This window comes from Seriola lalandi, unplaced genomic scaffold (assembly GCF_002814215.2).
Source record: "Seriola lalandi dorsalis isolate HSWRI2012SDOR001 ecotype SW California unplaced genomic scaffold, Sedor1 jcf7180002054249, whole genome shotgun sequence".
Taxonomy (NCBI): domain Eukaryota; kingdom Metazoa; phylum Chordata; class Actinopteri; order Carangiformes; family Carangidae; genus Seriola; species Seriola lalandi.
In genome coordinates this window covers 220,415-247,510 of record NW_019524802.1, presented here as the reverse complement: position 1 = coordinate 247,510, position 27,096 = coordinate 220,415, and the positions used below count along the sequence as shown (strand labels likewise).

Genomic DNA, 27,096 nt, shown 5'->3' with positions numbered 1-27,096 from the left:
AGGCTCAAAAATCGAATCCTTGTGCAGCTAATCATCTGACATCAGGAGTACCATATGCAGAGAGAGAGGGAATATGATACTGGCAATAATATCTGCACTGTTCATTTAAAAGTTAAAGCTTAACCATTCCCCTGAAGAAGCCCATGTTGATGATCAAGTATTCACACACTTTGTTTGTGAAGTGCAATCAAAATTATAACTGCAACTTTTTAATCTTATCCGCAATTGCCTAAAAATGGCTTAATATAGCGTTTCACCCTGAAATAAAGTTACTACTGTGTATGTTTTTATAGATGTCCTAGTCAGACATTTTTCTATCCATCCTAGATGTGAATGTGACTCGAGGCTCGTGGCTTTTATGGTTTCTTTCTCTGGAGGAAATGAATTTTGCAGAAAACATGCAAGGTTAAAGTGAGACCATTCCTGCTGGTGTGACTTGCAGCCTGTGAGGCGTTAAATTGAGTCGGGAGACCGTGCGAGTGTAGGGAGTGGGTAAACCCAGACAAAATACTTAACCCTCCCTCTGCTCCACAGCTCACCAGTATGTCACTCGCCACCTGCTCATTTGACAGCGCTGGTGGTTTTGGAAGCAGCAGGTGTGCTCTTTAAGTCCAAAGGTAGCAGGTTCTGCTCTGACAACCCCCATCTGTGTTGTGGTCAGTGGGTCTGCTTTTTCCAAAAGCTGGAATATACACTACACTGAGACCATTAAGTGTCTTTAGAGTAGCCGCGTCAATAGCCAACTGTTTGTATGAACACAATCCCCCATAGAAACGTGCAAAGCTGATGAACTGAGGCAGGAAAAAAGGCCAGATGAAGGAATCATATCGGGAATGTCAATGTTTCTGCCAAGTCCTATACCTATTCCCCTTCTCCCTTTTCATTCATCATATAATTATAGCGCACAACAAGAGCCAGAGGTATGTGCTATGTTTTTAAAAGACTGAAAGCCGGGGAATAAAACTAAAGAATTATTGTTGAGAATGAAAATGTAACTGTTTTTCCTGGTATGAATGAAACTAAGCTGGAAGAGAAAGGTGAGACCCGGACCAAGAGGGACAGTTTTGATCTCTGCTTCCTTTTCCGAGTGCAAAGAGTAGCTCATTGTATCTGAAAACCCTACATGTGGAATCATTTCCCTCCTCCTGTCCGCAGTGGTTGCTGTGTGGCCGAACCCCTTGAGAAACAAAGGCATCTTCATCACTCCATCGCTTCCCCTCGTCGCTCTGTTGCTCCAGGTGTTCGCTGTCTGAGCAGTGGAGATGAAGTGCAGATAGAAACCTTGTCCAAAGATCCATTTATAAAGGAAAGAAGTAGACAGAGACATATTAGTCAGAGTCTTTCTGCAAGGCTGTTGAAATTCTCACAGGTGCTTTAAGAAACTCTGCTTTTCCTCAGTTGGACTTACTTGAGCTTTAGCGGCTGAGAGAGTGTGAGGAATCCTCTTGACTTTGTTGTGGTGGAAGGAAAAAATGTGGGTAGGGACTTGTCAGTGGGGTGGAGATATGTTCATAATGTGTACTGTAATTACCCTCTCTAATTACTGGCATCAGAGCATAATCACCAAATATCAAGGCAGTATTTTTACATCACTAGTGCTAACAGGCTATTTTTGGTGATCTCTCTTATTTTTTTTATTTTTTTAATGGTCACAGCCTTTCCCACAAGACAGTACTGAAGGATTTGACAGTTTCAGGTATAAACAATGTATAATGCTTTGGGAATAAAAGTGGGGCTGTTTTTTAAAGAAGGGAAATGTATCTGGCCTTACACTTTCTCGCTTTCGAAGCCTCCTTTTACATGTTCGTCCTTTATCCATTCTCTCAAACTGAAAGCAGAGCCAAGTTAAATATCTGGCGTGGCCTCAAAGCTCTGAATACTTCCCCGGAAAGCAGCGTGGTTTATGTAAGTTCATGGATAGAGATAACAGATTGCATGTCGTTTGCGGCCAGTTAGTTGCCAGTTTTGAGAAATGGGTGTACCACACATTGCCCAGGAATATTAGGTAATAATACATTGGGATTTCTCGAGTGTGACCACTTTGAACCGTGTCCTCTGGCATCACAGTAGTGCCGTGAATCTTGAGGTTGTGTGTCTTCATGATGTCTTCAGGAAATGAAACGGGAGCCGTGCTGCCAAAGGTATACGCTAAATGTTTAAAGTCCTTTTTTTTGTTTGAAATGGAAAAACACAAAACAAGCTAGTTGTCGCATGGGTTTCCTACCGTTTGGTCTTATTTTACTGTGCCTCACTTGAACAGCCTTCAACTCTATTATTACTTGTTTACGGCCTCCTGTTGAGGGTGGTCTTTTTTCACTCTTCCTTTATCCATTCAGCTTTGCTTCCGTTGTGAGACCCTTGAGTTATGTTGGCCTTGAAAACCAAACCTGCTGTCCTAGAGTCATCTTTTAATTAGTCTGCCTCCTCTTCCTTGATGATTTGTTTTTATTTGTTGTTGGTTTTTTTTAGAGGGGGGGGGTGGCGATTGCTATCGCCAACAGCACATCAGAATAAGCCAGAGGAGTCTGAGGCAACCGTGCAACCATTTTTCCTGTTTTTGTTAACCACGTGTTTCTCAGCAAGACGGCAATGAAAAGAAGGAAGGAAGTGGTGCATTTTCAGTGATCTGCACCGTCTTTGATCTTCAAATTGCAGCCATTACGTGTCATAATATTCCATGTAAAGTTCCTCCGATTATCGTGCTTCTGATGTTCATTCATTCACACTCGGCTTTGATATTCCCATGCTGTGATTATGAACGTAACTTCTGATTTTGTGCAGCATTTATACCATACAATAACACTTTCTACCGCTCCTCATTAGGCAGACACACAGATAACGCTTCTTTATCTGCACAATGGAAATGCATTCCAGTCACAGCCTGTTTTAAATAGATGCCAGAGGAAAATATGCTGGTGGTTTTGGGGTTTAGTGGTACAGGCGACGGTTAGTACAGTTTGTGTACTTGGCACAAAGTTAACAGATTGAGAGACAAGAAACAAGAGCGAGGTTTCAACCACGATCCTGGGCCTGCTTTTGTGTTTGCCAGTGGTGAAGTGTGAGCAGCTGTAGAAGGATGCCAGCATGAGGACTGAAATAATTACTGCAGTATGCTAGCTTAGTCAACACCATACAACTGCAGCTGTTTCCTTTGCTGTTGAAAGAATTTCAAAGGATGTAATGTAGCTCCAAGAATTTTTTTTTTTTTTTTTTTTTTTTTAGTAAGCAGAGCCATAACTACCTAGCAGGGATTTTCTGGACTGTGGTGCCATTTTGAAAAGTAAATACAGTTAAAGTTTAATGGTCAGAGGCTGTGACACGGAGCGGGAACAGACACTTAAGTGTGGACAGGACCACTCAGAAGATTTATTATCAACCTGAGGGAGTTGGACATACACTTGTGCACTCACACCATTTTGCTATGTTGTTTTTTATAGACTCCGCCCCCGCAGCAGTGTCCTCTACCCTCCAACACAAAAGAGAGCAGGACGAGCTAACAGGGTCAAGTTTCCTTCTATTTATGCCATGTATGTGTTTTCCTCCTCCTGATGATACTCTCCTCAGGGGTTTTTTTTTTTTTTTTTTTTGACATTTGGATGTTTTGTTGCTTTTTCCATGAGGTGAATACAACTCCCAAAGCAGCTCTTAAGTGAAAGCCCCTGAAAACTCAAACTTAAGTAGTATTCAGTAGTATTTCTCCATCTCATAAATATTCATGACATAATAAGCAATACGTTTTGGGGGAGAAAATGTCTTCAGTCCTCACTTAATATTTATTAAAAAGTTGTTGCTTCATCGTGACTGTGTGGGAGAGGTTTGCTCAGACTTGTTTTGACAATGGCCTGGCAACAGCCACTCAGCTGTCATATTTCATTCAGATGGTGCTAAAGCTGATTATTGCACAGAATGTGTTGCATCCTCAAACCAGTGAGAAGCCTTTTTTGAAAAAAAAAAAAAAACATGAAATAACCAAAACCTTTTATAACCCTTGCAGGAAAATTGTGTTTTCATGTTGGTGCTCCATCGGTGGAAGTCAGAAGATTGAGAAAATGTGTTTTCAGGGCCTTTTTTTAATGTGTAATAACAACAGCAGTGGGTTCTCTTTTGTCACAAATTTGTAGTGCTTTAATAGCAGCATATATTCATCATTCATGGCCCCAACTCAAGGTCTTTTTGATAATTGCATTTACAGACATGGTGGGTTTTGCCTCTCAGCAACATCCTCCTGCCCAGCTATTTCCCAGATGAGCAGCACTCTGTCATCTCAGCCTGCCAAATGTAGCCCCTGAAAAAATGGAAACACTCCAACAGGCAGCCGCTTTGGCCGAAATGCTAAACAGGCAGTTCATTCGAATACGGCATTGCTCCCATTATATGTATATTTTCTTGTGCTCAACACATACTGTAGATTGCGTGCCTTCACAAATTCTCCTGTGTACACACGGAGACATGGACATCAGTGTAATTTCAGTGCTTATGACAGAGGAGCGCGCATTATCGCGCAGACCTGTATTCACACAGTTTCCTCAGATTAATCAGGAGGGCCAAAGTTTCGGGTTCATTTCCAGAGTGTGTGCCACCCTGCACACTTTCTCAGGCTCTAACAATGGCCCCCTCGTCGCTGGCCCCTCATAATCCTCTTTACCACCTCCCTCCTCCAGCCGGTTCCCTCTCTCAAACTTCTCTCCAACAAGCTCCCTCCAAAGGCCAGGCGCCCCGCTGTGTTGTCAACATCAACCAATTGTGCTGAGAGCTGCTGCAAATTTAACTGTTTGGAAATACTACAAAGCTGCTTATATGGAAGTGAAATACTTTGACTTTGAAATCTTTGAAATAGTTTCAGATATTTAACTAAAACTTGTATTTGAACACTAGAGGATGATGAATTATAGATACAGGTTTGGTTTCCCAGCTGCATGCCACAGTGTGATGCCATTTTTGTTCACATTATTATTTTATTTGTGCACCTTGATGGCAGCTGGCACATTTAATAGCTGCGCAGGATCATAGCTATAGCTCCACTTTTTTTTTCTTTTTGGCGTCTTAAGGCAGCAACACTATGGGCTCCACCTCAGGATGCAGCGTGTTTGTCATGCAATGTTAATCACCTGCTTTGATATAATTCTGTTCAACATGGAGTCTCAGTCCAAAGGATGCTGAGATGGGGGGGAAAAAAGAGGAAAGCAATGAACTGAAAAGCCTTGTTGTTTCTCTCTTCATGAAGTATTTTGTCTCGTTCCTGTTGTCATTCTGTAAATTCTGCTATTTGAAGGACTCAACAGAGAATCTCTCACATGGATATTCATTGGCAGCACAGAAGCACTTAAGGTTAAACATCTCAATACAGTTGAAGCTTCTTATCACGGGGGTTGGGGGGTGGGGGTGGATCTTTTCTTCATCCTTCCAAATAAGCAGATCTCTCCCTCAGTTGTCGCCCTCCCCTGTTTTATTGTTAAAGAGATTCTTTCAGCTTGATTAAAAATGTAATTATTCACCCATTTATCCCTTTTTAAGCATTAAACAGCCTTTTTTCTTCAATGGAATGCCAAGTGACGGGTGGTAATTGTAGATCAAGGCTGGGCGCTGGGGAGCCGGCCGGCTTGGGGGTGAGGCGGTGTGGAGGAGCAGGGGGGAGGGGGCCTGGCGCTCGGTTTCAGGCTTTGGCGGCTGGCTGCCCTGGACCGCTGATGTGCTGCTCGTGGTGGGAACTAAAGCAGGGCTTGCTTGTGAAGTCAACCCCTGCTCGCAGCAGCTCTCGCGTTTTGCCCTGTGCCAACCGTACAAGGGCTGCTCTTTTCATTTCAGCCCTCGCTGAGTGATTCCTGCCCTCTGCACCGGGCCGCAACAAGCGTCGTTGTCAGAGTGAGAGCAAGCGCTGGAGGGGGGGGGCTGAAAGGCAGTGACACTCAAGAAATCCACTTCAAACAAACAATTAGAGCATGCTGATACATGGGGCTAACAGGCTTTATGAGTATACCTAAAAGCAGCTTTGCTGTTGAAATGGTATTAATTATTAGGGTGCTGCAAGTGAAAACTATTTAGCTTTTTCAGGTGATGCATGTAAGAGTGACTTTGTGTGTGTGTGTGTGTGTGTGTGTGTGTGTGTGTGTGTGTGTTTGGATATTGTAGGCCGACGCAAACCCTGTTCTTGCTGAGTACTGGAGCGGTACCTCATCAGCTCCCACAATGCTGCTCAATGTATGCAAAGCCGTCTCTCGACAGGGCTTGTTAAGCATCAATACTACACTCCTGCTCCAGAGATTTATTTCAATATGGGCCATTACCACTGATAAAGTCCCCGCTCAACCGCCTGTTCACTCCCTTTGTGATTTCAGAATCCTTAAAGGAGCCATGTTTTCCAGCTGTTTGTTTTGATGTATGCTATAAGATATTCGGTGTGTGTGTGTACGTGCTGCGATCAGGGAAAAATCTGATCTGCAAAATTATCATCTTTCCAAAATACGTGGAGCAATCAAGTGTAGTTATGTTGCATTATTTGTCCATATTTGGCAGCAGAGCTCATGCTGTAGTGCTGTAGCATCAGCTGCAGTTAGCCGGTGCATGTGAGATGGGCTTTTGTACCCAGAAATGACAAGTAAGCCCATTTTTAATGAATTCAATGTCGACATTATATAAACTGATTTGAGGGGAAGTCATTAGTACGACAGTGTTCATCTGCTAATCAAGACAATGATTACAGGATTGTTTGTGCTCCTAATATTATCACTCAGTGATCTTTTAATCCATACAATATGATGATGATGATTAAGCATAGCATCACATATAAATACAACTAGTCGCTGTTTGTCTTCTGCTTCCCCCAATCTCTTCAAAGTATCCTTTTTTCCACCAGGCAGCCGCCTTTAGACTGAGATACCATTAGTACAATGAAAGGGATCTTTGACCAGGATATCTGCTAAATCTTTCACTCCTCTAAAGCCCGGCTCTGTGCTGCTCATCATGGCCTAATGGAACACGGCGCTGCAGAAATTAAGCAGCTGGTTGGAATTAATCAAATAAACCTCCCAGTGCCTTTTTCTAGATGTTAGGATTTCCCAGAGAAAGGAGACACAGATGTTTTGCTGTATGGACTGCTTTTAGGTTCTCCCAATTAGGAAAATAGGCTGTGCTTTTAAACTGATCTATGCCTGCAACACTTCTTTCTTTTCTGGTGAGTGGGTGTGTTAAGAGGTTCATGTGACTACGCAAACAGAGAGACAGATTTATAGGTTAAGGTATGTATGTCAGGAAAAGCAGTGTTTTCTCCCTAAAGCATCATGTTAACTGCTCCTGTTTGACTTTGACTTGGAGTGTACAGTCTGTTGACAAAGTGCTACAGCTCTGGAGGATAGATGGTCTCATAACAGATAAAACTCTGTGCTTGCAATTTGACTGACACAGGGAATCATCTTCAGGCTGCAGATTTGTGTTGCTAAGGGACCAGACTGGTGGGCTTCTAATGGGCGAGTGCACCCTGAGCAATCTTGGGCAATTACTCCACTTAATCATTAAGATCTAAAGAAGGGAGGGGCGCTGCACTGTGAATTCATTACATGGTTGAGGCATGAGATGAACTGTAGTTATAGACATAAGAAAGAATTGACACAGTGTGAAAGACATGGAGTCATTACAAGCCAGGCGCTCATGTTTGGAGGAGCAATTAGTGGTTATTGGATTTCTGTGGACCATTATGGAATGGACTGTAGAAGAAAATCAATTATAAAAGCAGCATTGCATCATGTCCCTCTTGTCTTCATACACAACAGTAATTCCATGTAGGCTGGAGTGGGGGTTTTTTTGTTTGTTTTTGTTGTGTGATGTATGAAAATTGCTGACTGAATCTCCTTGTGGAAACACTAAGGCAATTCAGGGCGTTTGTGAGCTCATTAAAAATGACAAAATGGTGGCATTGTCAGGTCTGTCATGTCACCAGGGAGGAATGGGTTGGAGGGGAAAAAAGAAAGTGTCCTATACAAAAGTCCAGTCTGAGCTAAACCAGTCCAGGCTGGTCCATTTGCTGCTCACTTGGCTGGACCACCCAGACTGATCTGGTGGGCTGCACAAGTGAACATTGTATTCCTCTGGGAAAAAGATCATGACGCAGAATTGCTCTCCAGATTCATTTCTTGTCAGAGACAAAAGGGCTCATCAACAAAAAGCTGAAAACAATTTTAAGATACCTAATACTCTTGCCAAAAAGTGTGGATACTCTTGGTGTCAAGATGATGAATCCTAATGCTTACTTGTAATAGTGGGCCAAAAATTATACTTTGGTTCATGAACGAGAATCTAAACAAATAAATGGCCAAAATAACCTGTAATTTGCTGTGGATGCTCATGGTCCCCAGACAAAGGAATGCCAGACTTTTGCTGACCCCATATCCTTTAGTGTGACAATCTGCCCAAAATATTCTTGCACGAACACAGTACTAATTTGATGGGCAGATGGCGATAAAACCTGGTGACCTGGGATGTGAGCGAATCACCTGTCAAAAGCTTTGCGGGATGGGAGGCAATGCAGAACCGCAGCAATGCAATGTCAAATGTTTTTGTGATCTCTCTTTTGGTATGTCCTTCGCCTCCAAGAATACAGATGCTGACAAAGTGCTGGCTAGCAGAAAAATCATCTTGTTTACACAATGTTTGCTGACAAGCACGCTACTCGCTAGTCTGCGAGCACTGATATTCCCACAGCGTCAAGTGAGAAGTGACGGAGGCGGTGTTGCACGATTTTGTTTGGTTTGGCTTAACTTTACTCTCCGCTTTAGGCCTACTACGTGTAAGGAAGTAAACATAACAAATCACGTACTATTTGTGCCACTCAGCACGTACAGAATATTGTGGGTTATAATGTGTTTATGAGTCTCTATGGACCTGTGTTGGGCCTCTCTGATAAAGGCAATTGCCAACAAACCACTGTTTATCTATTTATTTTTAATGGTTAATGTGTATCTGCATGTGTTTGTTTTTATTGAGTACATTCATGATGGTGTAATTCAGGTGTGCCTTAGGGCACACATTTCAGCTAAAGCAGAGATACAGTAAAAACTGTGAGAAAACTATTAATGTCAGGACCTCTGGGCCATTTCTTTTAGATATCTTGTTCTTGTCGCCCTGGGAGAGGTGGATTGAATTCAAGCTGTTTTTAAAGTGGGCTGTTATGGTATAGTTGTAAATGAAATGGCAGGGAATGTTTCGGGTCCATAAAGCTCGGGGTGAGCAGGAGTGACACGTAGCAGGCTGTGCCGTCTGCTTGTGGTAGGTTATCTGTCAGAAATTTTAAATATTATTTGAGCAAACGCGTTTCTACCCCGGTCATTGCAGTCAGTCATGTGGAGCCGCGGCCGCCAAGATCTTGACCAGTCGTTCTGTTGTCTCAACAAATGTGAGTGAGCACATAAACAGAGAGCGAAAGAGAGCCTGTCGTGCAGCAGACTCCCTATTTGCAAGAACACTGGCCTGCTGTTTATATCTCGAATCTCTCAGCTTGGATATCATCATACTTTTTGTTTTGTCCATTTTAGACTGTTTAGAAGTCAGAGCCACACGCTGCACAGTTTGTTCTGAGTAAAGCAGTGATGATTTCATACACATGGTGTTTGTTAATTAGCATGTAGCTCATTGTCTGCTCTCACTGAGTCGTGCTTCATCCTCTATGAGCAAACCCACAGTCGGCACTCAGATTTAGCTGGTAGTTTATGTTGGGGAATGCAACCACTCACAAACACTGTGCTCTGCAGGCCACCACATATACTGTGTGTTTGACAGACCACAGTTTCCTGGTTGGTATTTGGCAGCAGACAGAGCAAAATATGAGCTACATGGGTTTTGATCCAAAGCCCTAAAGCCTAGTGACAACAAAATGACTGCAGGCAAAGATGGAATATATTAAGTTCAATCCAGATGAATGAGGTGGAGCTAAACCTGTAATTAGAGTAAGACTGAGAGTGACATTACAGGTTACACCTCTAGATATCACCCAGGGCTACGAAAACACCCTAAGCCTTGAAAAGCAGCTTCACTGTGACGATCTCTTCACTTGCCTATTGTGTAACTGTAACGCTGCCGCCACGCCGCCATGTTCCACCACCCCGAGGCACAATGCGTACCGGTCATCTGTGTGTACGGATGTCCGTTTCGCTTGCGTCTGACAGGATGCGTGTATATTCTAGGAAACACTTCGTCAGGTTCCTGCTCGTATGCATTACACCGAGTGCCACTCACAGGCCGGAGGGAGAAGGAAAAATTCTGTAGGTTCGCTCAATCCTGTTAATGTGGAACAGCATTTAATTAGATTCGCTCTACATCGAGCAGCTGCATCTGTCTCGGCCAAGTAACAACACTCTGCATGCCACTAAATGCTGAGGAGCTGATCGCTTTGAAAGGACCTGTAGAGAGTACAAAGTGGGCTACAGCGACCACACAATTGCTGAATGCAAAGAGGAACATTTAAGGACAACTTTGTTTCTAGTGTGACTGTCCCCCTGGTGAAATAGATTCCTTTAAGATGTCAGAAGAAATTGAAAGATAGCCATCACAAGTTCCCAGAATTGCTTATTTTGTCAAAAACCCAAAAACATTCAATTTAGGATTATTTAAAATAGCGAAAAAGCAGCAAACCCTCCTGTTTATTAATTTTCTGCGGGTCGATAAAACTCAATTATGCGTAGTTTTTGTTTGAACACAGTCAGTTGAGATGGCGATATGATGCCTTATTTTCCTACCTTCAGAGGAAGCCGTTGACTTGATTGCATGAAAACAAGCCACCACAAATGTGAAGATTGCCAGAGGTAGATAATCCATCACATCAAACATTGAGGTTTGGCTCGGCTCACTCGAGAGTTCTGTCGTTTTGTATTGTTATTTCACTTTACTCAAGTTGACTATTTTCACATCAGTGCATGCAACACAGCTGTACTCCGCTCGCTGTCGATCACATCACACCCACAGGAAGAATTGGAAATTCTCCACCAGGAAATGTTCCCATCAAAAACACATTGCCTTATAAACATTGTCTCATCCAGCCAGTGTAGAAACCATAAAAGCCCAGTCTTCGCAAAAATGGCTAAATGTCAAGAAGTTAGCGTTTACAGGGGTATTTCTAGTTTTGATTGTGCTGGAAATAGGTAGTATAAGTCTTTTTATTTTGTTTGAACTCTTAACAAAGAACCTGTTACTGAGACCTGACTGATTGTAAACGTCAGTATATGGCTCCTTGCTGTGGAATATATTTCTCTTTCATTTCAAGGAAGGGAAAAAGTTGGTTTCAGGTGTTAACAGACATGATAAATTTGACGCAGACAAATCTATTTTCAGTCTCTGTTGTTTTCCCTCCATGTCATTGTTGACTCTCCGTTAGCGCCCTAAAAGGAGAGGAGCCCTGTTTCCTGGCCAGGGAAAACAGAGCTGGTTCAGATGATGTATTTTCTTTGTGGTATTTTTGAGAGAAAACTGTGTCACTGACAAATCACACTGGAGAGCAGAATCGGCATTACAATCCAATTTTCCACAGCGCAAAGAACAGGACATACATAAGCACATATTGTCCAGCGCTACTCACTTTCCATTTTTACTGTGTGTTGGAGAAAAAGCATTTAAATGCGGTGTGACTGGCTATTGTGCAGCCCATCACCTTTTCACCCCCTCCTCCCTCATTCCCCACCTCTCCAGCATGTTCAATGCATGCCATTACAGTCCTTCATTTAGAGGGGCTGTGGAGGGAAGGGAGGTATGGAGGACTGGAAAGGTAACCAGAGGACTGAGAGATAAAAAACTAGCCTGATTTCTATCTTGGTCGTGTTCCAGGCGCAGGCAGCAGCAGGATCCTGCTCCCCAGCAACCAGGAGAAAAGGGATGAAGGCTGTAATGTGCCGGCACGGATTGATTCTCGTCATAATCTGTTCCTATCAGCTCTGGCGCACTGCATAGTTTTGTACACAGGCACTCTTTTCAAAAAGACTGCCTGCCACTTTTCATGCCATTTTGCTACACAACCAAATCCTTACAGCCACATTGTCTCGTTATTTCCGAAACTGTTATTTCCTGTTTGAGCTGATTTGTTGTCTTGCATTTTGGTCGCAGTCAGACGGGTTGTATCTCTGTACACCAGATGGTATTTTTGCAGTTACCTGTGAGTACGTGGAATGATTGTGGAGCATCTTGAATAATTTGAAAGAATATTGAGTCAGCTGTAACACCTGTAGCCACAGCCTGCAATTGTAAGAGCATGAAAACTTACTTCATTGCTATTGGTACTTGTAAGTTTTGCTATTAGAGTTAGCATTAACAGCTGTTTACTTACCACTCCGGATGAAACGTTGCAAGTTCAGCATCAGCAAACTTCATTAATTTACTCACCAAGAGCTGTCTCCAGTGGTGAAAAACAACGCCGATGGTAACTCTCGTCTCTATCGCGTCTTTTCTTCTACTGAAGTTAGCACGCTAACCAGCTAGCCCCGGGCCGTCTCGTCACTCTCCGATAGCGACTCACTGTAGCCTCCAACCTGAAGCTGAAAACGCAGCGCTCCTCAGACGGTTTGTAAATGCAACTATGGCTGAAGCTTCTGACACCATGTTCTGTTGTCTGTTGTATGTACATTGCAAACATATCTGGAGGCTGAACACAAGCACCCGACAGACAGCTGCGTGTTTTTTCCGGGACTTTTAATGTGTCCCCCGGAGCAACATGGTACAACATGCTGAAGGTTCCTACCCACGTATTTCATCAAGGAAACTTCAGCATGTTGTACCGTGTTGCAAAGGGGGCCACATAATAAATGTCGGAGAAAATAATGCAGCTTTCTGCCTGGTGCTTAATTAAATTCTTAGATGCATGTTTGCAGTGTACACATGGACAACAGAACGCCCTCTTTAGCTCGTGTGTTGAAGTAAAACTCATCACTTCTGGTGCACGGCGTGGGAGAGTCGCCACAGACACTACATTTAAAACTCCAGTGTACTGAGGGATACAGAGAGATTTACCTGCAGGTGCTGATAGGCTTAAGCAGCATTTGGCGGCATAATGAATATTAATTTATACTACTCTGTGGTAGTAAAAAGCAAACTTGACCAAACCGACTATAACGGCTCATGTATAAAGACTATTGTAGCAGTACTAAGTTTTATATCATGATTAGTGTTAAATAACATCCAGTTTAAAATCAATACAAATCAGCACATTTCGGCTGTAAAGGATTATGTTGATAAAGGAGTACATGAGTTCATCTGACAACTGTGCTCTGAAGAAAAAAAAAAGGTTGGGAACCACTGGACTAAACAATTCTTAATTAATCCTTAAAAAAATGTCTTTCTTTACCCCACCTTGTGTGCTCTTAAAGGTTGCTTTGACTATTCTTTTCTGTGTTCAGACCTAAAAGGCGCTGGTGATGCAGGAGCCGCAGGGATATACACATGCAGACAGGCTGGGTGGGTCGGGCACTGGTGCTAACTGCTCCGGTGAGACGCTGGTAGTAACCAGGAGGGCGGAGAGGTTGCTCTGCAAGAGTGGTCCGGCTTAGAACAGCAGCGCCTTTTGTGTCTGCCTGTTTCTGACGGTTATTTATAAACCCAGTAAACCCACAGCACATTCCAGGCTGCCACAGACGCAGGGAGAGCTGCACCTCACCCATGTGTGTCCTCTTTGTCTCCTTGTGCAGCTCGATCCGAGCTGTCAGGATCAGGGATGACGTTGCACGGTGTCGTTCACATCTGGACTCATGAAGAAGACAAAAAAAAAAAAAAAAAGCTGGTGATTGTCTTTTTTTACAGAGGTGCCTGTAAATCTATTTCAGTCCCCTCCTCTTTTTTTTTTTTTTTTTTTTTTTTTTTTTTTTCTTGTTTTGACATTTAATTTGCTCTTGGCTGTTGCATTTTTATGACCGCTGCTTGTGGTCTTCCATGACTCATATTAATGGGAGGGCCTCCTTTCTTGGCAATGGATTAATGCTATAGCCTATTACTGACTTCTTGACTACTTTGAAAAGTGCAACTCTCTTTCTCTCTCTTTCCCTCTCTCTTTCTGTCTAAATCTCCTGGGACTTCCTCCTCTGAGTTTGTGGAAAACATTAATCACATTTCCCTGGACAGCTTTTCAAAACCAGCAGAGGACAATAATGCATTCAGGGTTTTCTCATTAGCTGGATGCCATATTTGCTTTATCTTTGCCTGTGGAACACTCTCTCAGGAAATTTGGATTACTCATGTTTCCTTATGCGAGATGCTTATTAACTCCGATGACGGTATAGGATATAGAGTTTGCGTTTTTTGATACACAAGCAGCTTTAGGAAAGTCATTTGATGTTCGCCCTTCTTCCTCCTCCTCTTCCATTTTGTTCTGGCTGCAGTTTTGTGCAGGTTTCCTGTAGCTGAGTCCAGAAAGCTGTTGGAGGAAGTCCAGGCACTAAAGGACAAACCTTCCCCACCCTCTGAACCATTGAACCGGACTCCATTTTCTACTCACTGCAAAGGTTGCATGAATAATCCCAAATGCGTAGTGTGGAAGGGGTAACTCCTGTCATTAATTTCACTTCTGGATTTGTTTGTTTGACCAGTATTTTATTGTGTTCTCCAAAGGATGCAGATGATGTTGAACATACAGATAAAGATCAGTTGCGCATGTTGGCTGTTTTATTTTTTTACTCTACCTTATTATTGGCAGGCTTTAAAAGAGTCTCCTCTCCTTTTTGAATGTTAAGCCTGATTACAAATCACTGTGAAGCAGTCTGAGACCAAGGTCTGCTTTGCTTTGCTCTGCTGTGCAGCCTGAAATGTTTAAAACACTGGAGATGGACTATAATTAAAAAGGGAGACTCACCATCTCGTCTTTATGGAGCTGCAGCTATTAAAATATATTGGTTATGTGCTGCAGAAAAGTCTGTTTCAGCAGAAACATACGATATATCTCAAACACATTGTTGTAGGATTGAGATCAAAGCTCGATTTGTGAGGGGGGGGGTCCAGCAGCCTGTTGCACCAGCTGAACCGTTTGATCCCAAGTTTCAGTGTAAAGTCAACACTAACTGCTATGTTTGAACTAATTAGTTTCCAATAAACTGACCATTTTTTGTAGTTTCCCTGCACTACTTGGCTACTACTTAGCTAAGTAGACTTTACTTAAAACATCGCTGCAGAAAGTGTTGTTCGATCCAATGTAGCATTCAGGTAAAGTGGGAAAGAAAGCTGCTACTGAGTAGTCACAGACAGTAAAGGCTAGCTTCCACTAAAAGAGTAGTGCTTCATAAAACGTGTTGTCCGAGCACGTCGGAAAACAAAAGTGTTAATTGTTGTTCCGAACGGCGACACTGGAAGAGCCAGCCATCACAGAGAGGGGGGAAGAAGATGTTGTATTGTTTAAAAAATGGAGATGACGGTGCATATTTTCAGACCGTCTCTCCTGGCAGACGTCGCATTAGTGTTGCACTCGGTCGATCCCATGAAAAGTAAAAAATAATTTTGAATGAAAGATAAGAGAGTGCGAGCTAGAAGTTCAAACTCTGGCTCCTCTTTCACCTCTGCACATCTGGTTACCGCGTGAAGTGGGTGTGAATGTCAGATTGCCGCCTTTTGGAAAATTTATTGAAATAATCAGATGCAGCCCTGCACAATCCAGCTTTCCGAAAAGTGTGGGTGAAGGGGGTTTCTGAAGCTATTCGACCATCCAACAGTTAAAATAAGTTCAAAGTCCAAAAGATAAAAAAGATAAAAATAAAAAACGGCTAACATGTTTGTATGTATTTCAATTTATTGATTGTTTCTGTGTATGTTGAGCCTTTTCTAAGCTGAAGATATGGTCGTGGAACATATTAACAATCTCAAGTCAACACTTGTTAACAAACATGTTATAACAAGGGAAAGCAGCACAGAATCAAACTGTGCTCTTGCCTAATCCAAATAACTGTAATTGTACCGCGCAATAACCCGGTGTCTTTGTAAACATCAGTGCGATGTCATAGGAAGTCCGCTCAACGTGTAGGCTAAATATCCAAGAAACATTTCCTCCAGCTCCATTATTAGTGTCTCCCATCTTAACTTATAGCCTGACACCCACATCATGTTCAAATGAAGCTATGTTTGTACTTGCATATAGCTGATGCAGCCGGCTGCAGGAATTTATATGGTGAGGTATTTTAGAAACCCGACATCTGATCTGTCCCGCATGTTCATTGGTCTAAGACACTTGCCAGCCACTTGCAGCATTAAATCTGTGTCAGACTTGTCGTTTCCTCCATATTGTTCTTCATTTCCGGCCTCCGCTGCAAGTCAGCTACTTTCAACCAAACATTATCACGCTGACACAGTATTTTAATTACCAGTGGCTGAAGCATCTGCGGCTTTTAAACAGTAAAAAAAAAAACGTATATGAGTAATGGATATGTGTTGGGATGGAGTGAAGGATTTGTGTCTGAGGATTACTTCATCTCATCTAAAAGGCCCTTGAACTGCTGAAATAAGATATCAGAAGAGTCTGTAGGAAGCCAGGACTTAGCGAGGGCTGGTGACCTCTGCCTGCATCCGTGGGAGGCCTCAGATCTGTGCTGTCAGAGTTGTGGAGCTGAATTACAAACACACCACTGAGAGCACAATTTCATTCTTTGATGCCGCTCGTGTTTTTTTGATGCAGTGGAAGCTTCAAGTGCGGATGCTGGACAGCTTGCTTTACCTCAGTGAATGGGAAACACTCAGCAAAAAGGGAAGAAAAAAAAAAAAAGCCTTAGCTACTGTTTTAATCTCGGCTGTGTTTCCTTCTGAGGAGTCTTCACAGGTGTGTACAAGACAAATCCCTCTACAAGAGGCCCTCAGGTCTACAAGGTGGTGAGTGGGGAGATTACTGAATGTTTATTTAAAAAGGTCCCCCCCCCCCCTGTAGGAGTTTCGTTTAAAAGCTGAGACAGTGGTGTCGGGAAGGATCATGGGTTGTGTGGAGGTTAGGCGTGAACGGCTGACACAAAGCCCGTGCTGTTGAAAACCAGACTATTAAAGGGTTGAACTTTGAACCTGTGATCTGCCCTGTCAATCAGCCCTCCACCAGGGTGACGTGACCCTGAAAATTGACTCATGTCTTTAACCCTCCTCTCTCTGTCCATCCGTCTGTCTGTCTGTCTGTCTCTGCTGCTGCTGTTTGGTCACTCTCACTTGTCAGATGTTTGTTTACAGTTTTAAAACCCCCGTGTCACCTTTTGTGTTGCCTTTCAACACAACATTTTCAGCTGCATGTAACGCTGCTTGAATAAGGTTTTTAACTCTTCTTCTGTGAAGAGCAGCACAACGCATGCGTCATAGAGTAACCCGCTTTTTTTTTTATAGGCGTTCCTTGAGTTTCGCCACATGAGACGACGCCTATTTTGACAACAAGTGTGGTTTTGTAAATTGTATCAACTCTTCAAAGTAAAGTGACTCCTGTCATATAATAACCGTACTGTCAGACTCGTGTTTATTGACTTGGCAGGAAAGAGGGACGGATTATCACTTAGCGCTTGGGATAAAAACGATTACTACTATACACTTCCACTTCCACAGTATCAGGGGCACTCAAATGCTTGTCGGTCATATTATGATTTGCTATTCGTTACTGGAGAAGCATTGAGATGCACGGTCATCACAGTGTCCTTAAAGGAACTTGAAGGACCATACCGTTGGTTTTGCATGTTTTAGCTTATTTAGCCGCAAGTTCCATAATTTTTACAATCTTGCTGACGGTTGGATACTGTATGTTTTGAGATTGATTTCTTATCTGCTAGTAAGCTGAAAATCCACTTGCAGAGACTTGAAGCTTGTTTGAGATGCACAATCCGTCACTATCAACATCTAATCACCCTTATTTTCTGACATTACGTATGTTGTTTATAGTAATTTAGTTGAGGGCAGGGTCTGATTTGAAATGTCCCTTATGTGTTCAAGGACACTCCCCAACTGAGAAGTTTATAGTTGTTGAACAGCAACATTGTTGTGTAAGAAATGCTGAAATTCATGTTATTCTATTCATGACATCCATTTTTCATTTTCAAATAACTTGTTGAGCTTGTTGAGGTCCAAAGTTCTAAATTTGCCTTTCAAGGTCAAGATTGGAACTTTTGATTATATCAAATCGCTTCAGGACATGGATCTACATTTCCTGAAGCGTATGGACTTTGATGTTAGATTTTTTTTTTTTTTTTTCCAACTGCCATTTCCACGGTTAAGAGGGAGTTTCAAACCTCTACTTTTAAGCAAACAAAGATAAGAAGTCCTTCAAATGATCTAAAAAAAAAATTCAAATCTGAACATCTACATTTCCAAGACAACTGAGCAAACTCCATCTGCAGATGAAGATCATGTGATGTGATTTAAATCTCCAGAACAACCACTAAACGGACCTTAGGGTGGGAGTTTGTGATAGGCCTACTAAGGAGAAAATGGTTCCTGTCAGGACAGAAAAGTCTAAGTACTGTACATATGGTAACCTTCAAAAAATGGACTCCAATATAGTAGAGCTGAAACTATCATTGATTAATCATTTAATGGGTTTTTTTTTTTTTAAGGAAAAGTGGTAAGAATTCACTGGGTCTGACCTCTCAAAAGTGAATACTTGCTGCTTTTCCTTACTCTCCTGTGATAGTAATGCAATTTGAAGATGTGATTTGGGCTCTGGGAAAACGATTTTCTTACATTTTATAGTCCGATTTGTTGAAAATGAAAGTAATTATTAGTTGCAGCCCTACAATTTTGTGAAGTTCATGCATTTTGTAGTTAATGAACTAAAACATGCAGCACGACTCTTTCCAGCTCCAGGTTTTACTGATCTGACCGTTGCCGATGGACATAAGCTCTGGATTGGGGACAAATAAGACATTAGATTGTGGCTGCATGAGTTGAGCTGATTCTTCAGTGTGCAGTGAAGGTTTCACATGTTCTAGCAGGCACCAAGACACTGCTCCACTACACTGAACTGAGCCAGGTGAGGTTGTTCAAGCGAGTTGTAAGAGGGGGGAGGGGGGGACACTTTGCTTGCTGTGCCGCCACCACAGTCCTGCCCTTAAGTATCTGGGAAATTGATGGATGTTTATTTTGAGGCTCAGCAGGGGTTTGGCTCCGGGCTACACATCAGACCTTTTTATAACTACTTATGAGCAGGAGCGTTGCCTGAGGTCTTCTGGCACAGTGCTACAGGTTGTTCCAAGGACTCTGTCTGCTTATAACAAAAGGTGACCTGGTCTTTGCTGTCGAGGCTGCTGACGTCTGGCAACAATATGACAGGACTGAGGCTAGCCAGATCAGTAGCATCTTTTAAACCACTTCTCAAAGCCGAGTTGTACAGGGAAGCATTTTTACAATGTGCTTTTATGTCCTGTCTTTTTATTGCTGTTCCAAGCCTGTCTGTCTCCTCTCGAATGAATTTTTTATTTCTATTGTCTTTGTTTCTTTTTATCTACTCCTTTTCACTATCTTTTTTTTAAGCTTGTTTGGTAAGATACTGTAGTTGCTGTGAGAGATACGAGAGGGGTCCAGATGTACAGCACAGCTATAAAAGGCATTGGGACGGTCTGCAGCGACAGACAAACAGATGTGACTTTTAATGAGCATAATGCTAGAGGAGGAAACAGGTTAATGGATGGATATAAAGTGTCACCATGTAACCAAATATCACTGTAGAGCAGGTAATGGGCAGAGCGAGCGAGAACACCCTTTCCCTCAGGAAACTGGAGCGATTGTTGGTGTGGCAGGTTGTCATTGTGCATCATAGCCCACAGCAGGAGACGATAGATTTGTGAGATTTGATGATATGGACTCAGTTTCCTGGGACAGAAGGTGGTTGTTAGGCTTGTATGTGCTATATATAGTATACATATGTATGTTTGTGTGTGTGTGTGTGTGTGTGTGTGTGTGTGTGTGTGTGTGTGTTCACATGCTGAGGCCTTGGTGTGCTACCTCTGTCAGAAGTCGATTGTTTTATGAGGCAGAGCAGACGCAGGGTGTCATTGTGATTTATGTAGCTCCTCACTGTTGAGGGTACAGCTGGACCAGAAATATATGGTACCCTGCCAAGTGCGTAGTGCCTCAACATCATGCCACTTATTGTACATGTACAAGTTTTATTGGATCTGTTCAGAACATTATTCAAGATCTAAATAGATTTACATTCCTTTTTATTTATTTTTTGTTTTTTTGGATGACAAGCTTGTGGTGACCAAAGACTGGCTGCAAAAGACAAAATGACAGTGTAAGAAATATAGGACCAAAATCCCACAATGTGACTGCTGCTATATATCGGCAAACCAACCAATCAGAATTATGACATGAAATTATGCAAAATTCACTGGTGACCAAGTGAGCGACCTCTAAAAACATATTTAACTCAAACTCACTTTGTACAATCTGTATTTCATGTTTCCCAGTGTCACAGTCATCTTCTCATCCTACACTTCTGGGGCTTTTCAATGCAATGAAGAGCCCATTGCATTGGACAAAGCTTGTTTACTGAGTTGCTACACATTGAGAACATGAGCCCAAGAGTTTGCGCCGTGTGGCTTGCAGTGAACTTGTAAGATTGTTGTTATTGCACGGTCTAGTGGCGCTTTTATTTTGACATGATGTCTGTGTTTTGCATGCCGTCAGTCTGGCTGGCTTTCTGTTCAGTGATGCCAGGGGCTGGTTTCACAAAGATAAACTTTGAATGCGGCTTCAGATACATCTAGATAAATTCATTTGTTGCATAATATGTCTAGTTCTTATATATATATCTTAAAAAGAACTACTTTGCAATGAATTCTGGGTAAATAACTTTTAATTTTAAAATGAATCAGTCTTTATTTTTGTAAAACTGTCTTGAAGACTGGCCCAACACCACAGACCAGTCTAAAATCTCCTTGTGAAACCAGCCTCAGGATGCAATGACACGCTCACCATTTGAATGTCATTATAAAGCGATTTTAAACTGGAATTAGAGCCATGCAGCTTATTTTCTCACTATGGATTGGCTAAAGAGCACTAACCAGCCACCCAAATGTGGAGATGTGCTACATAGATTATAGCATATAGAATCTGGAGCTGGCCTGATTATGCACAAAACACAGATAATGTGTCTGAAATGTTCCCTTCAAATTTCCATAAATATTAATGTGTTGTGATGCGATCAGGGACTGAACTGCAGCTTCGCCAGACTTCCCAGGGCTCCAGCGTGAGGAGGAGGAGTAGTGGGAGTTAAATGCGGGGTCAAACAGAGGTCACAACCGGGAAGCTGTCTAAATCCGACACCCAGCCCCCAATCCCTCCGCTGGCACTCCAGGAAACTGGGGTACCAGAGAAACAGTAATTTGGAGCCTTATGGGTAGAATTAATGCATGGCTGCTGTGGGTCTGTTTGCTGAGTGTAACTAATTGAGCAGTAAAAGTAAAAAGCACATGCATAAAATCGAGGCTTATTTTAATGTGTGTTTTGTCTGATTATTAATATGTAATAGCCTGACTTAATGAAGCTATACAAAATGATTTTCTGATGTTTTCAGTTTGTGTGCATATCTAACTTTTTAGTTAACAGCAGAACCATTCCATACTGTATTGGATTATAGCTGAGAGAGAGAGGGTGTGTGTTGTATTACCTTTTGGCACACACCAAACTCCAAAAATGCAAAGGGGTTTCCAAGTCATGAGTTGGCCGATCACTGCTAATGTAAAATGCCCGTCTCAGAGGGTCACGCTAAGGTAACTGATAGAGCTGGACCAGAGCCAGACCAGCTTTATATCATCTGTATCTGGCTGTTAGACTGTGCAGGCCTTGACTTGATAATATGCAGGCTGATGTAGAAGGTGTGAGTTACACCCACCTGAGAAATCGTGACACAATGTTCACACAACAAGCTTCTGTCAAACGATATATAAAGGTAAATCATTACTGCTCACTTGAGGTGTACTTTCAGTAGCCTTTAATGATTGACCTGCAGAGATTGGCCGGAATAATAATGTTACCTTGAAGTCACTCAGCCTCATCTACATTATAGCCTACTTTCTAAAAATGGCTGTTGAAAATACTTTGGCCAACTCTGATTGCTTGACTATCTAAATGTTAGCATGTCGGGCTAACTAGCTTACTCTAGTTGCTGTAGTACTGTACCAGTGTTAGGATTACTGCAAGCATGTCATTACACTTTGAGGTTTTCTGTCTGCATGCATTTAAAAAAAAAACAAAAAAAAACACTGCATGCATTTCTATACTGCATTATAGCTGCTCCTGAATGCTACTAACATAGGCTAATGTCTGCAGCTCTGTCCTGCTCTTTTAATGGATTTGGGAAGGTAGTGAGTTAGCATTACAGAACAATGTCATTTCTTTATTTACATGTCTTGCACATGCTGTAGACGATGCTATTTTTTTGCATGGGACATTTAGCTTTAGCCTCAGTCTTTTAGCACAATCATCAGCAAGAGCAGATGTAACACCCTATTTGTTACAGGGTTCTTGTTTTAAAACAAGCCACCTGAAAACATTAAAGTTGGACGCCAATAGCGTTTTCGTCCAACTCATGAAGATAATGTTGCTAAAATCTGCCAGCATCAGTTCACATTTCAGCCAGCAAAATAAACATTCAGTGATTAAAAATGCGAAACCTGATTTTTTTATCTAAAAGATACAATCTAAAATCAAAACACACGCACACATAGTTTCAAAAATTACTACAAATTTTGAGTGGTAAATTTATCCCATTATCAATAAAAACTGTATCTACATGTAGCACAAGAACAGAGGGCTCGAATTGCAAAGGTACCTAAAGCTTGGTGAACTCAAGGACTGGTTTCTAAAAACAGACTCTTTTATTAAATAAAAAAATCTGTATGAATGCCAATAAAACCAACGGATCGTCGTTTACAACAATAAAGCATGATAAGTGAGCGCAACAGAAATGTATCACATGACACTCAGATGCCTCAAATCCCATGATAATCCCACATCAGTGTCGAGAGGACTGGTGTTTTTCATTCTGTTCTCTATGGACGGAGAGTGTCTTCAAAAAGATGCATTTTAGTGGTTGAAATGTCAGTTTAGCTTGAGTGGAAGGCAAAAGCGGAAAGGATGCAATTTAAAATTTTTCCACATTGTGGACATTGTGTGTGTGTGTGTGTCTGTGTGTGTGTGTAATAGGTTTACACTTTGCTCTTTGTAAGTTTTCATAAAGAGAAGGGGGCTGATGGGGAGAGAGAAATAAAGAACAGGGAGTTAAGGGGGGAGGAAGGGGCAGGGAGGCAGGCAGACTAGTCTAAACGCCACTGGGAGTGAAGAATGCACCCCCTGCCGTCCTGACCTTTGACCTCGCTGAATGTAGGCCTCAGGGGCAGCCCACGTTTGTGCAGAGACAATGCTGCAGATACCTATTGAGTCCTGGCTTTTTACTCCTTTACAATCCCCCCTGCTTTTTTTACGCTGCGTTCTCCACTACATAAAAACTCCTCGCCATGCAGGGTCCAAGTTTGGATTTAGGGGCTGTATTCAGGGGGCCGCTTTTGTGCTTCCACACAAGGCTGGAGGGGGGAAAACACCCACACACCCACACACCTCTCTCTCTGTCTCTCTCTGTCTCAGTCTCTCTCTCTCTCTCTCCCTCTTCTTCTGGGTTATTTCCCCTAAGCCCTCTGACATTCTGGCACCTGTTTTCCTCACAAAACCGTTAATTTATCACTGAATTATTAACTAAGAGCCCACAATGTGTCTGGCACTCTGTGACATGTCCTGACTTTGTGGAGGGGTGGGGGGTGGTGGTTGCCCTGGCAACTGAAAAAAAGCAATTTTGGCCAGCGTCTCCCGTCTGCGTCTAGAGGATCCACCACTAAAATGGCTGGAGATTGTTATTGGATTAATAAAATACACAAGCTAGAAGCAACATTTTTGCACTGAAGAGGCGTGATGTGCAGGCGGCTTCACGCTTTCAGCTCGGCAATTTTTGGGGAAGTGCATTTACCCATCACAGTGGCTGTGTAGTGCAGGATGAGCCTCTGTAATGAGCACTGTGGAGTAGGATGGAGTGAGTGGCTTTCTATATTTTAGGAATATAGCTGACACTCGAGGAAAAAAATGGAAGTGGTTGGAAAATGGAAAAACTGGGTAACATTTCTTAAATCATGTGACACCAGTGACGCAGAACTGAGTGACATTGCAACCCTAAAGATTAAGGTTGGAGTTTGATCGCATTTTATCAAAACTGCATCCAGTGTTCAATCCAAATCCTTTTGAATCCCTTATGGAATTTCATTAGGTTTAGGTTTCATCCTTTGCAAGTAACTCAAGTTATTAATAACTACAACTCAAGGATTCATTTTAGATCTGTGGTCATCCGTTGCTGGGCGAAAAGCCATAAATGCTACCGTTTTTTTGTAGTGTATTTAATCAACATTTTCACAACCTGTAGCTCCTACCTGAATATAAGATATGAAATGTTGATTGTTGATTGATATGAATATTTGGCCACACTGAAATAAGAACTGTAACATGTAACACTTACTTTTTACACCTGGGGGAAAAAAACCTACTTCATCCAAATAATGGAGGTCCTAAATCAGAGCTGTGAGGTTTGCGAGCTACTGCCCATGATGTTGGTCATTTTAACTGACAGCACCAGCTATAAATGAGAAGACTGCTAATATTACCTGCATGTTTTTTAATGTTTGTCTTTGCTAATAAAAAAAAGACAAGGAGAGATGTAATTCGCCTTAGTTTAACAAATCCAGATATTTTGCCGATCCAAGGCCAATCGAAAATGGAACGTGGCTATCTGAACCTAAGCCCGCCAAAGATGAAAGCATAGTTCTTGTGGTGGTTTATGTAATACAAAACTACATTACATGCAAAAGGAGATGAAGCTGAAGCATATTAAGCGGTGGGTCATCACTCAGAGAAAGGACAGCGACTGTGCAGCTGTCACAGCCTTTTGAGGTGTGTATTTCACCACCGGGGGAGCCACGGCAGTGGAGACTCTTGACCGGGGTAAAGCGATAGTTGGGTCAGAGCAGCACAGATGGAAGCGCCAAGTAACACACACTAGCTGGAGTAGTGTGGGCTGAAGTATGGTTGAGAGGGGGGGGGGGGGGGGGGGGGGGGGGGGGGGGGGGGGGGGGGTGGAGAGCTCCCTTTGTAGCCATGAAGAGCAGCAACAGCGTTTTGAAGTGGATACAGGCAGTTACTGAGAGCCTCGGGAGCAGATTGAGCAGAGGCGGGGGGCATCATGGAGGAATGTAAGTCAAAGCTGCAGGGGCCCAACCTAAAGGGATTTACAGCGGTGTTGTCTGTAGATGTAGAGAGCCAGTAATGAGTGAGCAGGAGAAGTTTGTTTCTCATCTGTCTTCAACCCCAGGACTGAGAAGAAAACGCTGAATGTTTTAGATTTGAACCTGAAAGCTTCCTGACACATGATGAATGGACTGTTGATGCTGCTGTGCGCCAGCACGTTAGTTTGAATCTACCTTCAGATGAAGTTATCCGTATTACACAGGTGATGGTTTGATTTCTAAAGAAGCACCAGCCAAGAGGCAAACCCAAGGGCCCAGTCCAGTCTGCTTTCCCTTACACCACTACAGTAAATCTTTACGGTCAGAGATCACACCGCCTGCAGGCACTTTCAATAAAAAAGTCCCAGTAGAAGACAAATGCTTTAGTTGAACATGTCTTAAGAGGGATGGCCAGTCCATCAGACAGACAACCTCCCATTTTCTAACAAATGGCTTCACACACTTAACCAAAATGTATGGGAAGACTCAAAGCCATTGACCACCTGACTGTTATCTCTTCTGTTCATTGTACGAGTTGAGATATTAAATTTTATTATGAGAAGCTGTCCTCTCTTGAGAAGTTAAATTAAATCAAACTGTAACATGATTTCATCCGTGACCTCTCCAAATAATGGAGAACACATCACTTGTTTTTCACATCTGTGCCGTAAACTGCGCTAATAAATTCCTCTTGACATGAATGAAGGGATTATGTGGGCAGCATCTTTTGCCCGATGATGAATACCATTGAGAATTCCTGAGAAAGTTAAATTAAATTCCACAAATCTTATGAATTGTGAAATCTGTGGGTTTCTTATCTGGATGAAGTGGAATGAATACATTGAAAATGTAGCCCCTTTTCCCCTCAAGACATCAATTAGATTATCAACCATTTGTCTCTCATATATAATATAATAGTCAGAGATAAAGGGCTGAGCTGCTATCAGCATCACAACGGGATACCTCTCATGTGCTCTGTTGTAAAGGCTTGACTTTCCTTTGTACTGGCACTGTTGTAATGAAGCAGCAATGGGAGCGTCTGGCAGATGCCTCAGGCCTGACCGGCTCAGTGAAAGCAGATTTGGGAGGAGCTAGGGCTCGAACAATCATAGGTGAAGTGGGCATGTTGAGTGATGAAATTTCTTCCACTCTAGTTCACTCAACGGGGTGACACTCACACCAGCACGGCCACTGTAGAGAGCCATCGGTTATTGGCGGACGGAAGCAGGATTTCACTGTGGGACAAAGCTATGGGGGTTTCAAAAGGGACTGAGCCAAAACTGAAGCAGATGTGTGTGCATTATAAAGTTTTAGACCATGGAGAGTTTGGGGGGGGGGTTCTCCACCTAACCTAACCCACCCTTAAAGTGCAGAATGTTGCTATAAAGTGCAACAGTGCAAAGAGGCATGAAAGTGATTGCCACGCATGACATCTAACATGGGAATGTGGATATCTTGGGATTGGGCTTGTTTCCCTCCCTTTTTTTTTTTTTTTCTGGCTCTCACACAGTTAAGAATTAGTAAATTAATCCAGCCATTGATCCCATCAAACTAATTTAGCTATACAAGTATTCAGTATTTTCTTTGGCCAGTGGGGCAATAAGATTTTCAACCATGGTATGTCCATGCACAATGATGTACACGCCCCACGGTGGGCTGATTTGCTCTCCTTCTGGATATGGATCTGTAGCCATGCGTGATCCAGTTAGCATGATGAACGCTGGGTGTAGTGTAAGGCTAATGCCTTCATGTCCAGGAGAGTAAATGGATTGTTAGTATGGATTTCCAGCTCTCTCTAGAGTCGTAACAGTTGGTGGGCTGTCTACAGGGGTTATTGGCATACTTAAACGGGTGTGTGTGTGTGTGTGTG

The 27,096-nt window shown here is 42.5% G+C and overlaps 1 protein-coding gene across 3 annotated transcripts in view; it reads left to right on the top strand.

Moving 5' to 3' along the window:
• nxn (nucleoredoxin) overlaps positions 1-27,096 on the top strand; it is a 100,577-nt gene that overhangs the window by 13,194 nt on the left and 60,287 nt on the right. Inside the window, exon 1 of one of the 3 annotated variants that reach the window (XM_087173534.1) lies at positions 1,979-2,141. The exons of the other annotated variants lie outside the window; for them this stretch is intronic. Coding sequence (XP_087029660.1) covers positions 2,100-2,141 — 42 coding nt within the window. The 5' untranslated portion in view covers positions 1,979-2,099. Of the gene's footprint in view, positions 1-1,978; positions 2,142-27,096 lie in introns of those variants that run through there. 3 annotated transcript variants of the gene reach the window in all.